The sequence below is a fragment of the Chrysoperla carnea genome, chromosome 3 (genome assembly GCF_905475395.1).
Source record: "Chrysoperla carnea chromosome 3, inChrCarn1.1, whole genome shotgun sequence".
Lineage (NCBI taxonomy): Eukaryota > Metazoa > Arthropoda > Insecta > Neuroptera > Chrysopidae > Chrysoperla > Chrysoperla carnea.
In genome coordinates, this window is record NC_058339.1 from 20612125 (window position 1) to 20626589 (window position 14465).

At 27.6% G+C, this 14465-nt stretch overlaps 1 protein-coding gene across 1 annotated transcript; it reads right to left on the reverse strand.

The window, feature by feature from the left end:
- Positions 1 to 12462: 12462 nt before the first annotated feature.
- LOC123295916 (odorant receptor 4-like) lies at positions 12463 to 14080 on the reverse strand. Its single transcript, XM_044877377.1, has 3 exons — positions 14030 to 14080; positions 12934 to 13083; positions 12463 to 12610 (listed from the first exon to the last, which is right to left on the reverse strand). The coding sequence occupies exons 1-3, from the start codon at positions 14078 to 14080 to the stop codon at positions 12536 to 12538; spliced, it is 276 nt and encodes a 91-aa protein (XP_044733312.1). The 3' UTR covers positions 12463 to 12535.
- Positions 14081 to 14465: the final 385 nt, after the last annotated feature.

Sequence of the window (14465 nt, forward strand, 5' to 3'; positions counted from 1 at the left end):
TACCTACTTAAATTTAAAATGTTATTAGTGTTGGAAAAAGAGACTGCTTTCATTATAAAAAAAATTTTACTGTAAAAATCCCTGACACTACACGCTCCCGTAATATATTTTTAAATTATATTTATTATATTCATAATCACATAAATTTTCATTCAAATGTCATTAAATCATTCAAATAATATTTATTTTAAAAATATTTATCTATAATAAATAATAAACATATATAAATATTTTATATGAATACCTTACCTTATCCGTGCGTATACCTTTATAATATTGTAGCCTAATTTACATCTCTTTTAAATTTGTCCAATACCCATCATCTTCCATCAAACTATAGATGGATTGAAGGACATATAATGTATTCAGTTAAAATACTATTAAATGTATTGCCATCTATCGATTTTTATAAGAACTGTAGTATATATACTATTGAATTAGTTTATAGTTTGACGTAAATAGTTTGTTTTTTATTCATTTTAGGCGTTATAAAATACAGTTTACGTACTTTAGACGTTATCGAATACCATTAACAGTTTCATTTTTATAAATTAATTCGGTTTTTTTGTCAAAAAAGGTAAAATTTATATAAAATCTCATTATTTGTGTTGTTTATATATTTGAATCTTTTTTTAATAAAATGGTGGAAGCGCAAGGAAGTCGAAAAAGATTTTTATATAAACTAATTTATTTAAATAAAAAAACGTTTTATTTATAAATATTTATAGAAATTTCTTGGATACGTATTGCTATGCTTGAAATTTTTCTTCAAATTAGAGTTAACGTTAATATTCTATTTTCTATAAAATGCTTTAATTTACTCTTTTGCTATGTTGTAAAGCTAGACTTTTTATATACCAAACGATTTTTCTTCACAACTTTTTTGAAAACGAAAGTTATTTTTCTTTCATTTATAATGAGAAAGTTTCTTTAGAATACCCAAGCATAAATGGAAATTTTGTACAAAATCTCATTTTAAGAAAATTATGGAAGCGTTGGGAAACCGAAGAAAGTTATGGAATGTATACTTTAACTAATTTGAACATAAAATATTGCTTCATGTTTGAGTTCTTTCAAACGAAGGATAAGCGAAGCATGAAAAGCGAAGCATATTAGTTATTGATTAAAATGTATGAACGTAATATAATGTTCTATAACATTCAAGAAACTTCTTATACTTTCCGAAATGGATCGTTGATTTGAATATCTGAAAGTCAAATTCATATAAATTTGATTGAATTTGGACTATATCGAAATGTTCAAGAAAATTTGAAAAAGTTCTTGAGTTTTCAAGAGCGGGAATATTTCCTAGAAAATTATAGATTTGACACTTTTAATAATAATATTACATCATTCTTAAAAGGTAAGAACTAAAGAAAACAACTAGAAATTTACATATTTTCACGTTATACAACTTTAGTTCTTAAAGGGCAGAGATATGAAGCGTATACAATAAATGATTAGTGAAATTAGGAACATCTTATTAGTAGCAAAAGAAATTACAATTTTACCCTGAAACTATTCTACCGCTTACGAGAAGGATCCGTGAAAAGCTCAGCTTCTTATATAAGGCGGTATAACTGATTGTACTTCTAGAAAATATTTTCATATTATCAATTTACATTCTAAAACAATTTAAAAATTTGTCTGAAACATAGGAACATTAATTTTATAGTCATAATAAATATTATTAGGTATACATTAGGTATGTGTCGGATGTCTTACGTATTTTTTTTTCTTTTAAATTTTATTATTTCAAAATATTTTAGTTAATTCTTTTTTTAAAAGGATTATCTAGTTCGTTTCACATTTCTGTCAATAGAATAATATTTCACGTATGGATGTAAAAAGAGTCATATTGTTTTTTTTTTCATTCCCTTTTTTTTATAATACATTCATCCATTTAACATACAACACATAATATTAGGTAGATATATGTGTGTACTATATGTATATATTTTGGTATTTATCAGTAAGATCCCATCTCTTGGAGAATCGGATAGATATTATTGTTATTACATTATTATGTTTATCCGGTGGCCAATGAGGTTCGCCTATATTCAGCCACATAATATACTTTCAAGTTAAGACGATGAAGACCGTAGTGAATAATCAATAAATGCATGAATGCACACTTTCTTACTGAAAATATTGGCAGAGGCGTATCATTTATTTGAAAAAACTAAATGATATCTATTTAACGATGTTCCAGCATGGTATTTGCAGTTTCTATGTTAAAGCAATGGTACAATTTTTTTTTCGACAGAATTTAACGAAAAATTAAATTTAAGAATTTAATAATGCTTACTATTAATTCCCAAAGTTTCAGAAATTTTGACCGTTTAAAATGGGAAATAATTATGCCAACGTCCCAATTTCGATCAATTTACGTCAAAATTAATATCTCGAAAGTGAAAATTAATTTCTAAATTTTTTTTTTAGAATTGTATTGTATAAACATTTTTTTCTACTATTTCTTCAATATATAATAATATCATAAAAAATAGTTGGAGAGACCGGACATTTTACATGCTTTAAATGGGACATGACCCTCAAAATCGCGAACTTTGTCTTTAAATATCTCGCGATCTAAACGGTCAAAAATTATGAAATTTTAGGAATTCATAAATAAAGCTATTATAAACCCGAGAAAAAAAATTCGGCCAAATCTGTCGAAAAGTGATTTCATGCTGGTACTACCTTAAGAGAATAAAAAAAATCTTTTAACAAATAGAAAACCGAATTCAAAAGAAAAACTTTTCATAAACAAATTAATATGCACTCAAAAGTACACTAACTAATTTGTCACTAAAAAAAGAATCATCGAAATCGGTTGGCGTGGTACTGAGTTATTTGTCCTCTTGTCGTACATACTTAATACTTTTAACTTAAGAATTTTATGGTTTTCTCATGAATGCCGTTGCCAGAACTGGACCAAAATGAAATGGGACCATACGGAAAGTATCAGATTTCGAATAGATAAAGAATCATCAAAATTGGTTCATCCAGACGAAAGTTCTGAGGTAAAAACATAAACAAAAAACAACAAAAATACAGTCGCATTGAGAACCTCCTTTTTTTTTTGAAGTCGGCTAAAAATCCGGATTGCATCGTATCCAAAAATAGCAGTCGTTACTTGGTACAAAATGAAATTATTCGAACTTTTCTGTTAATTTGATATAAATGTTATCAAAAATAATAAATGACAACTGAAGCTCTTTTGTTATTTTGTTGATGCTTGGTTGAAAATATGTTAATTTGCACCATTTCTTCTTATCGCTGCTGTTTTGTTCTTATTTCATGTTGTTGAATTGTTTCTTAGTATTCTGAATTTTGTTTTTCGGAACATATTCTTGATTATTTTTGGATCAAAACCGTTGTATACTGAAACTTGCTAGATGTGCTTTAATTTTTTGAAATAATTTTTGTTGGATAATGGCATTTTGATTAATTTGTTCACTAGAAAATTGAAAATGGCTAGTTTGTGTTGTGGTGGGCTGTTTGAATCTGCTGTAATGTATCTTTCGTTGTGTGTTAGTTTCCTGTATATGTCAAATTCTAGTTTCCTAGAATGTAGATATGATTTCGATAAAATTATTTAAAACAGATTCAGAGAATTAAAAGCCAGAGTAACAAAATAATGTTTCTTCGTCAACTTTCGGTAAAACGAAAAGAGTAACAAAATATTATACTTTGTCAATTTTCGGTAAAATGAAAAATTTTCAACTCTTACTACGCTACTGGTTTAAAGAAATGCAATCGCCCACACGACTGAATAGTTTTTATGTGAATAAAAAAAAAGAAGGTACATATAAAAGAAAAAGAAAGATGAGAAATAATATTCCAAAATTGTTCGTTCGTGTTTGTTATTCTATTGACGATGGACGGGTCGGTCCATTGAGATGATTCTCGCCTGTAGGTTTTTTGTATATATGTATTATATATAGAGTTCTATCAAAACTAAGTGGCACTGAACAAGAGAGAGTATAGATACGAGTGCACATACATATACATCATACACTCTCTCTTGCTCGGTGCCACTTTGGTTTGATTGAACTCTACATGCATGATGCTTGCTGCTGATGACGATGACGAAGATGATGACGACGGTGATCTAGAAGAAGATGAACGCCCCCACTCGTTTGTGAAAGATGTCTTGTTACCTTGTGATGTGATCTCATGGTATGTAGTACGTACCTATATCTCTCATAAAAGTATTATTGAAGAAGTTTGTTTTCCCAGCTGTTTATTGTTTAATATTTTTGTACGCTTTTTAGACTCTTGAGACATTCTTTTTTTTGTGTTAAGCAGTCTTACTATATAATAGCTGCAGTATTCAGCATATATACTTACTTTATTTATTGTCCTTTTATTTAGTACTTAAATATAATAATAAATTTGTTAAAAAATATTTCACAAGCTATTCTTAATAACTCGATGTGCCTGTCATAAACACATATCATTCTTATTAATAATGTTTTCGAGTCATTCAGCCAGAAAAATATTGTTATTTAATAAAGATTTTTTTTTATTTGCAGGATTACGCTATGATATGATCTATATCGGGTTGTTTTTTTTTATAATTTCTAGATTGTATTAATTTTGATCGACATTACTTTTGTAAAAATTGTTTCCGCTGTTTTGCCAAAAAAAAAAGAAATGTTAGCAGAAAGAGTAAAAGGAATGTCATATTTTTGTTGAAACTCTTTTTTTGTTGCAAAATCTTTCTTATAAAAAAGCAGGGCATGAGTGTCAAAACATGTGTCCGTATATGTAACGTATTGTAAAGAACGTATAGATGGATAAGATTGATCATTTATATTACTCTAGCAGATACCAACCCGCTTTGCTGGACAATTTCTCCTTTCTAAAACAAAAACAAAAACAAAGACTATCACGTTACATCCCTCACTTATCCTCTCTTTTGAATTTTATGGACTTTAATTTTTAACTTTTTTGAAAATTAAGTTTACTCATAATACTAGCTGACAGTGTAACTTTCTATAGGTCCAATCATTAAATTGAACTGATTTTTAAACTTTTTGGATCAAAATTACCATTTCCACCGAGTTTCACCAAATTCCAAAACAAAAATTTTTTTTCCGATTTTCTCGATTTTTTACAGGGGTACCCCTTAAAAAAAATACAAAAAATCGAAAAATTTTTTGTATCTCCAATTTCGATAAAACTCAGTATATAAGGTAATTTAAACCCAAAAAGTACAAAAATCGGGTGCATTTGTTGACTGGTCGAATAGTTTTTGAGATACGGACTAAAATCGATCCAAATATTGCGATATCTCAGAAATCCTGCATCCAACCATTAAATCAACCTGATTTTTAAACTTTTTGGATCAAAATTACCCTTTCCACCGAGTTTCACCAAATTCCAAAACAAAAAATTTTTTTCCGATTTTCTCGATTTTTTACAGGGGTACCCCTTAAAAAATTGCAAAAAATCTAAATAAAAGGCAAGGCTAGAAAAATAATTTTAACGTCTAATTTTGTTCACTACGTAATTTTTATATAATATCTCTAATAAAATTGTCTATAAATAAGAATAAAGTAAATTACTATTGATATTACATTATTTCTCTTGCTTGTTTTTACCCAAGGGTACCACAATGCGGAATTCCGTACGGGTCGAGCTTGTATCATTAAAATACGATTAAGCGTGTGTTCATTAATCTTCTTATACTCGCATAAAATTTAATTTAATTGACAAGCAATGAAATTATTAAATCAATTAGTTACTATCTATGGTAAGCAAATCGTATAATTTGATTAACTGTTTGATTTGTACAGTAATAAGCTTTTCCTTTTTGGAATTCATAAACAACAAGTGAAAATAAACAATTGATTGAGTTAATTGTTGAAATACCGTGCATAGACAGTGTTGATTACTTTATCACATTACACATACATCCATGTCACACGTACATAACTGATATTCCCATATAATACTTTATTTACGCTTAATTGGCGCTCTCACGGCTAAACAGTGATGTTTACGAAAAAATATTTCAAACAAATGTTGGTTATTTTTTTATAAGGAATTTTTTTCCCATTTAAACTTTTGCTCTATCTCTAACGGTTTATACGATGGGTCCTACGGACCTAAGACACAATTGCCTTATGTTGTTCATTTACGAGCTCGACCTTACTTTTACGGCCAGAGTACGCTGTAAAAATTTCAGCTTTGTATCATTTGAGTTATCGTGTTGACTGACAGACGGACAGACAACCGAAAATGGACTTATAAGGTGATTTTATAAACACCTATACCAAAATTTTCTACATAGCATCAATATTTAAAAGCGTTACAAACTTAAGACTAAACTTAGTATACCATATGCATATTACACATATGCATGGTATAAAGATAATGCGATTAGATCATCTATGTTTGGTTCATACGGTAATGAGTTTTTTATCGTTTTTGAAATTTATAAACAAAAAGAATCTTATACATTTTACCAACTGCCAATCGTAAATTTATTCTCAATAAAATTTATATTATTATTATTATTCAAATGACGGACGGAATGAATGAATGGTATGATAATTTCACGCATGATCACAAAAAATAAATGATTAATTACTATTTTATGCAACATACCCAAAAAAGTAAATATACAAACAAACATAATATATAATATGAAGGAACCAAAAAGCACATCAAACATTTTATAAATAATATGATTTCGATAAATTAAATATACAACAGAGTAACATTTATTAGATATGTATATGAAGTGAGTGACGTTTGAAGAAGGGTCGTCAACTTAACAAAACAACAAAACGTTTGAGTGAATGACATTTGACGGGAATACGTTGGTAACATTGTTGTATATAAATATAGAAAAAAAGAAATATTTATGTACATACATTTAATTCTTTTTATTTTTTTCGTTTATTTTTAAAAGTAAAGTATTGTAATCGAGTTAAGGGAGAAAAATTTTCATCTTTTTCAAATTTTCACTTTTGATCTACACAGCACGTAGAATTTGATAGTGTAAAGTTGTATTTTCCTTAAGTTACACATAATATCATGGTCGCTAGCTTCAGGGACTTGTCATAAATAAGGAATAAAAGGCTTCTTCGAGTTAATCAATTCTCCAAAATGATTCGAAGTTCCCCTAAAAATTATTATTTACTTATGTAGAAAAGATACTATCCGAAAAAATTTTACTTCCACGTTTTTGACTCGAATTGTGTATGTTGCTTCAAGCTGTTTATTAATTCTAATTTGTTTTTAATTTCAGCCAATCTAGCTAAACAGCTAGATTTTTCATCTTAAGTTCAAAAAAATAGGCTCATAATTAACCGCTACTTAATCGTAAACTACTACATACCAATTTACAATATCTTAATAATAATAAATAATACTTCAAGATTATTCAAATATCTGTTCCCAATCTAGGTAAATATGGTGGGAGCGCAAATAAAGACATAAGTACATAGTATAGTAATATAATACATAATTTATCTGCGTTTCCACCATTTATTGCATTTGATATTTGGTCTTAAATTTTCTAAGGTTTACGTTTCGCTGATATATTTTTTACGTTTCATACTCCTCAAAACATTCAATTTATATGAGTCGTTTGTTTTTTCAGCACATCTTCGTGTTACCAATCATTGACTGGATTAAAATATACGAATCCAAGTTCTATTCTGAATCGACAGAAAATATGTTCCTATATCGATTGATTTCCTGAATTGGAAAAATTTTAGCACATCTGTCTACATAGCTATGCTGGAAATTTAGTTAGATTGGGTTTTTCAAATAGGGAAATTATTATAATAACATTCTACGATTAAAAAGTAAAAACTAAAAGTTTGTGGAATCTTTTAAAACGTTTTTTATATTTTATTTTTTTTGAATGTGGTGTTTTATATAATAATAACCTAACCGAATATACTTAAACACAAGCAAACAGCAGAAACTGATTTAAATTTTTTAAGGAAAGAAAAAATGCTTACATGTTTAGAGACAGAAAAATATATGTAAATTATATATTATCTTTTAATTCAATTCATTCTCTCATGTGGATGTAGTAAAAATTCCACTGAGTTGGTGGTTTGTTTCGTTGCTGCGGTAGCTTTTAACAAAAGTAGAATCAGTATATATTCCGTCATAATCGTTTATCATTTAAAGAGAACTGTTTATTTAACAAAAGTTTATATATATTTTTTTTGAAATTCAGAAAGTCTTACAGTTTTTAAATTTTTATGTTGATTGTTGTAGGTACTACATATATATGATATTGAGGAAGACAAAAAAATATTTTCAGTTGAAATATTTATCATTTTTGTATCGTTTGATCATAACTAGCTTTGATCAAATGCCGCTATATCATTTTTTTAAGGATATTATTGTTCCGTTATACATTAATTCTTTACCGATTTCTAATATATTATTTAATCAATATTCACTGTCTGTAGCAATAAGTTGTTTGTTCTTGTACTGAGTACCTACTTGTTTTCTGTTTACAAATAATTTTTTGTCCGATGATCAAATATTATCCAAATTTTAACGCAGGAACATAACTAAAACGAGATTTCGTAAATTCGCCCCTATATTCGATGTATAGACGAGTAAGCCTATTACCCATCAAGTGAAATTTACAAAATTTAAAAAGCCCCCGACAAATTCGGATTTTTCCTTATAAATACGTCCAAACTAGAACTAAGTTTGAAGATCATTGCATCTTTTAATAGAAAAAAAAATTGGTTAATCCGTTTAGGTGCTACGATGCTACAGACACACAGACAAACAGACGAGTTTTGTTTATCACATTAATTGGTATACACAGAAATTAGAAAAAAATCCAATCATTGGTACAGCGACAATTTTAAAGAAAATTACAATATCTTGAAAATAGAAATTATATCAAAATCAAATATTTTTGAAATCTCTACCAGAGTTTTAAATAAAAGGAAACAAAATATTCGAAGCTTCAGGTAAATTAAATATAATTATTACTTAAAATCATTTAAAAAATTTGACTTTTAATCAGTTTAAAGCTATTTAACTCATTTTGTAGTTAGGCAAGGTGTTCTTTGTAAATCATTAGTAAAAAAAAATTTCGTTCCCTGTCAAAATACTTAAATGCATACAAATTATTTATAGAAAAAAAATTATTTAAGAACCCTTTCTTACTAATAACTAAAGGAATCACACACCCTTTAAATAAAAAAGTAATATTAGAAAAAAACTTTTTAACATATTATTATGTAACTGTCACTTGTCATATTAACATAAATTTAGTTAAAAGTTTTTTTTTGTTAATTTTTTTTTTAATTTTAAATAAATATGATTAAAATTTACTTATTAGAGAGACATGCATAAAATGACAAATTTTTTATTAATTGTATTTCAATCGTAATTGATCACTATACGCAAATTAGATATACTATTTCATTTATGCTAATTTTTATAATAAAATTAGGTATGGTGGATTATTTAAATGTTAAATTTTTCTACTAAACAAAGGATAAATCGTGCTATGTTTTATAACGGCTGCTTATTATACTCAATGCAGAAGGAAGTGTTTAAATAAAGAAATCGATACATAATAATTAAAAATTAATGCTATCTAGTTCCAAACGTTAGCATTATTCCAAAAAAAATTTTGAGTTAAAATTGGCTTGAAAGATTATGTGAAAAATTAAAGCCGAAGAAACCCTTCTTCGACGCATTATATGCAAACAATTTCCCCCCGAAATGCTTTTTCTTTTAAATGTCATGATATCCCAAAAATGATCTATTTTTAGGCATTTATCGGGTTGAAAGTGGGGTTTTAATCATTCAAATTTGAAACAAAAATAAATGATGCAGATTAGTAAATAAAAATAAGTATATAAGCTGTTTGATCTAATTGCTAGTGGTTATAAACTTACTAGTTTTTCATTTATCCAAAATTTATCAGAAATTTTTCAGAATCGTTAATTTTTCAACACGTTTCTTCTATTTTTTGTATATTTTGTACATTATGACGCGGCAAATCTTATTTCACCAGAATTGTAGAAAGTGAAATATTTTTATATCAATGTTACGAGGTTGAACTATTTTGTTATCTGATATGAATTTTTTAAAGAAGATCATATCAGATATGCCCACCATGTACGTTGTTGCTATGAATGTCGACCTGTGTTATCAATGTCGTAATTTAAATAATCTTAAATATTTTACTTGTTGAATTTTTTTATGAATTATAATGTAAGAAACCACAAATAAAGTGAATAAATGTAAGAAACTCAAATAGTATAACATATTATACAATTTGTGTTTCTTACATTTATTTTGTCCTCGAAATTATCTCAACGTACTTACTTTTTACCAATTGAACCAAATTTGTAAACATATACAAGACAGCGAAAATTTTTTGTATAACTGCATGTTTTTTGTTTGATACTTGTCAATGATCTCTCCGATATGCTTGCACATAGTTCACCTTGTCAAGATTCTCAGTCATTTCTTCGATTTTGTATTCAGATATTAATCGAAGACCTGACTTAAAAAGACTCGCACATAGTCAACTTATACTCTGGCAGCAGTAAAAGTTAGCACTCAGCCTCCTCGTGGGTACAACGCCTCATCAAAATGGATTAGGATTGAAGAAATAAAATTTCCAATTTACTTTGCTTAGTCCACTTTTATTTATTTAATATTTTAATAATCTAAAATATTTTTGACTAGTTTCGTCTAACATAGACATTTTCATAACTTGGACTAAGCAAAGTAAATTGGAAATTTTATTTCTTCAATCCTAATTATGAAGTTCCACAAAGTAAAGCTCTCTACAATTAATGACGTCCAATAGCTTTACTAAAATATTTTAAGCTCATATAATAGTTAGTCATGTTAATACAAAACTTAACGTATTGTTTGTAAAATCACATTTTTGGATCCTGCCATTCTTGGTATTATATTTCATAATTCATATATCTTATTTGAAGTTTGAAGTTCAGGGTCTAACCATGGCAATCCTCTAGTAACATAAATCAAATCAATAAGATTCAATAATTTGATTATCTATAGTTGAACTAAATATGATATCTGCAAAGATTTGTTAATTTTTACTCTCACGATCTGGGTCTATGTCTTCAATATGTATTTAAAAAAAAATTATAACGAATGAATAAGATTTGAGAAAAAAACCACAAAGAATAGATGAAGAACAAAATACAAAACATAAAGGTTATTTCCGTATTAAAAAATTATTGATATGAGATCAAATCTATATACCTAGCTATGATGGTCAAAAAATATAATAACAAAAAAAGTTGATTCTTTTGAATAATATTTTAATCCGGTTCCAATATACGAAAATATATAAAACAGAAATAAAAAATTTGCTCGAATATAAAAAACTGTATCGCTCTGAAATAAATTGACACAAGAACTCTTATTTTTTATGAGTTTAGCACAAATTCTACTGCTTACCATTATTAACATATCAATTTTGGAATTGAAACTTCTTTAGCCGCGTTGAGAAATTTTATTATATTATTAGTTTTTTAATAGGTGGTACAAATTTTAGTTTGGTGGTCACACAGTCAATTGGATTGTCACCTAAAGGTAATATTAATAAAGCTTTGGGATGAAAGCTAATGAGCCAAAAACCTCTAGGACCTCTAGGAGCAAATAACTGTTTTACCGACACTGAAACATTAAAGATAGGTCTCAGTAGATGGCGTTTTTACACGATTAATATGCAGGGGGTTTTTGGGACGAAAAATCGATCTAGGTAGGTTTCCTTTTAAGAAAATGTCGTTTTCTCTCAGAAATGGCTCCAATGATTTTCATGGCATTTAGTATGCAGGTGATTTCTGGGGCGAAAAATCAATCTACCTAGATTTCATTTAAAATACATAACGAACAAAGCTTGGCCATCCAGGTACTTATTTTTATAAAGATATATTTTTTTAGACGTCTTTTTATATAGGATAAGAGTATTTTGCGAACTTTTCCAAATGTAAATAGTATTGCATATATTTGAATTTTGACTTCCTAAATCTCGATAATTCGTTTCTTGTACCTTTGGTCTATTCACCAAAAAGTATCAGAATCAATCGAAATAATAAGTTAAATTCAATTCACATACAAAATTGCGGGGTCTCTTTGTGTAGGTTCATTTTTTCTTACTCTCAGTGTACAACATAATCTTAACATCAACTTTTGGCCCAATATATATTTTAAAATAAAAAATATTTATTCTATTGAATATATTTATTATTATAAATATTAGATTTGTGAATAGAATATTTTTTATGATTGAAATACAATCCAAATATTCAATTTTTTATACATTTATTTTCGTCACAAGGGTGGTCAAGAACTATAGGCTTGTTTTTTTTTTTCTACTTATGTAATATATATATGTTGATATAACAATGTCATTGAAGAATCGCTTTTCAAAAATTATGATTGTGTGGGACTAAATTGTGTGGACATAAAAATAAACTATAAAACTGTCATCATTTCTCTTTTTTTGATATTTTGCTTATTCGATTCTCATTATATTTGTTTATTCTTCGCTTATTTCTTTCGTTTCCATTGTACGTTTCAGTATTGTAAAATATGAAAAACCACTGTAAACAATCTAAAACAAACAATTGACTGAGTTAATTATTGAAATACCATGTATAGACAGTGTTCATTACTCTGTCACATTACACATACATACATGTCACACATATATAACTGATATTCCCATATAATGCATACTATACAAATTGCGTTCTCACGGGTAAACAGTGATGTTTACGAAAAATTCTTTCAAACAAAAGTTGTTTATTTTTTTATAAAGAACATTTTTTACATTTAAACTCAGTGTCAATTAATATATATCCCTCGAAAGAGTATAATTGTGATTGAAATTACACACTGATACCCCCTATATTGTTAATCTGAAATTTTACTTACCGAAACAAATGTGTTGATGTCCAACAAAAAGAGTTTTCCAGCGGTGAATTTTAAAGGTTTTTGTGATTGACGCACAATCATCATTAGAGCTTTTTGAATACTTGGATCTTTATCAATCCAATTTATTTGGGAGATTTCAGTTGCAATCTCCTGTCCAGTTATCACCGACTCATTTGCCCACCAACAGTATAAAAATAATTGTAATATATTAATAGTATAAAATATTACTAGAAAATTAAATTCTATTGAACCCACTGGCAACTAAAAAATAAAAATTTGTATTAAAAAATCTGGTTCAAAAGTGTCACCGTGTAAAAGCCTGTACAATGTAACCGATCAAACCACCTATCAAACATTAATAAAAAAACTTGAATCCCTTATACACCCACTGTCCCTAAAATATCAGAGTTATCAGGTTTCTCAAGAAAATCCCTGTCATCAGTTTTTAGTTTTCGTTGAAACATAGGCAGTACATAACTTTGAGATTACATCTGGCGTAAGGATATTCACTAGAGCAGAATAGATACTGGAATAATTTTTTATATTTTTTAAACAAACACATAAATACCTTACGCAAAGGGGTAAGTTGAAAAAAATGCATCCCTTAATTTTATCCAGAACAAGATTCTGTCGATTAAATTAGAAATTAAAAATTGCTATTTTCATGCCGCTAATTTTGTAATGTTCGGCTTACAAACAGAATGAGACTAAGAAAATTATCTTCCAGTGGCTTTTCTTGTCAAACAAAAATATATAATAATCAAGTTAATTCTCTTTTCTTAACATTTGTGCTTTAAAATGTCCGCATCCCGAAAGCTGTTGACGGTGACCATAAAAACTTTTGTCCGGGAAGCCAAAATCATACTGCAATATTTCACCCAGTTAGCTTCATTATTCAAGGCTAACTATTTTTAGCTTTACTATTTTATAAGATCAGGAAAATGTTCCTTAAACTTTTCTTTATGTCTTTTTCAAACGGGATAATGATAATATTTCTAACTTACCAGTGACATGCGATACAAGAATGAACATAAGCTTATTATGCATCCAATAAATTTAAAAAATATACTCATTTGAAAAATTGATTCGAATTGTTGAGAGTATTCAACAATATTTGCATGATGTTCAATAACTTTTCGAAACTCATTACAAATAAATAGTTTTAATTCTTTATGTTTATCGAATAACTGCTGAGTATTTTCAGTAAACTTGAAATTTTCCTAGAAACAAATAAATTGAAAAATTCTCAATTGGAAATTATTTTTTATCATTTTAATTACCTATTATAATACAGTATGTACTACCAAAAACCTGATATAAATTTAATCTATAAAATATTATGAATTTATTTGAATCGATTAAAAACTCTAGGTATTCAAATTTGAAAATGATCAAAATCTTAAAGAATACTTATATTGTAAATTGTTGAAAGAGAAAGTTTTAATTGACTTGAAAAAAATGCAAACAAACGTTCAGACGGTTATCGAAAAAAATGGAATTGACTCTAGTGACATGAACATTTCTTGTCTTAA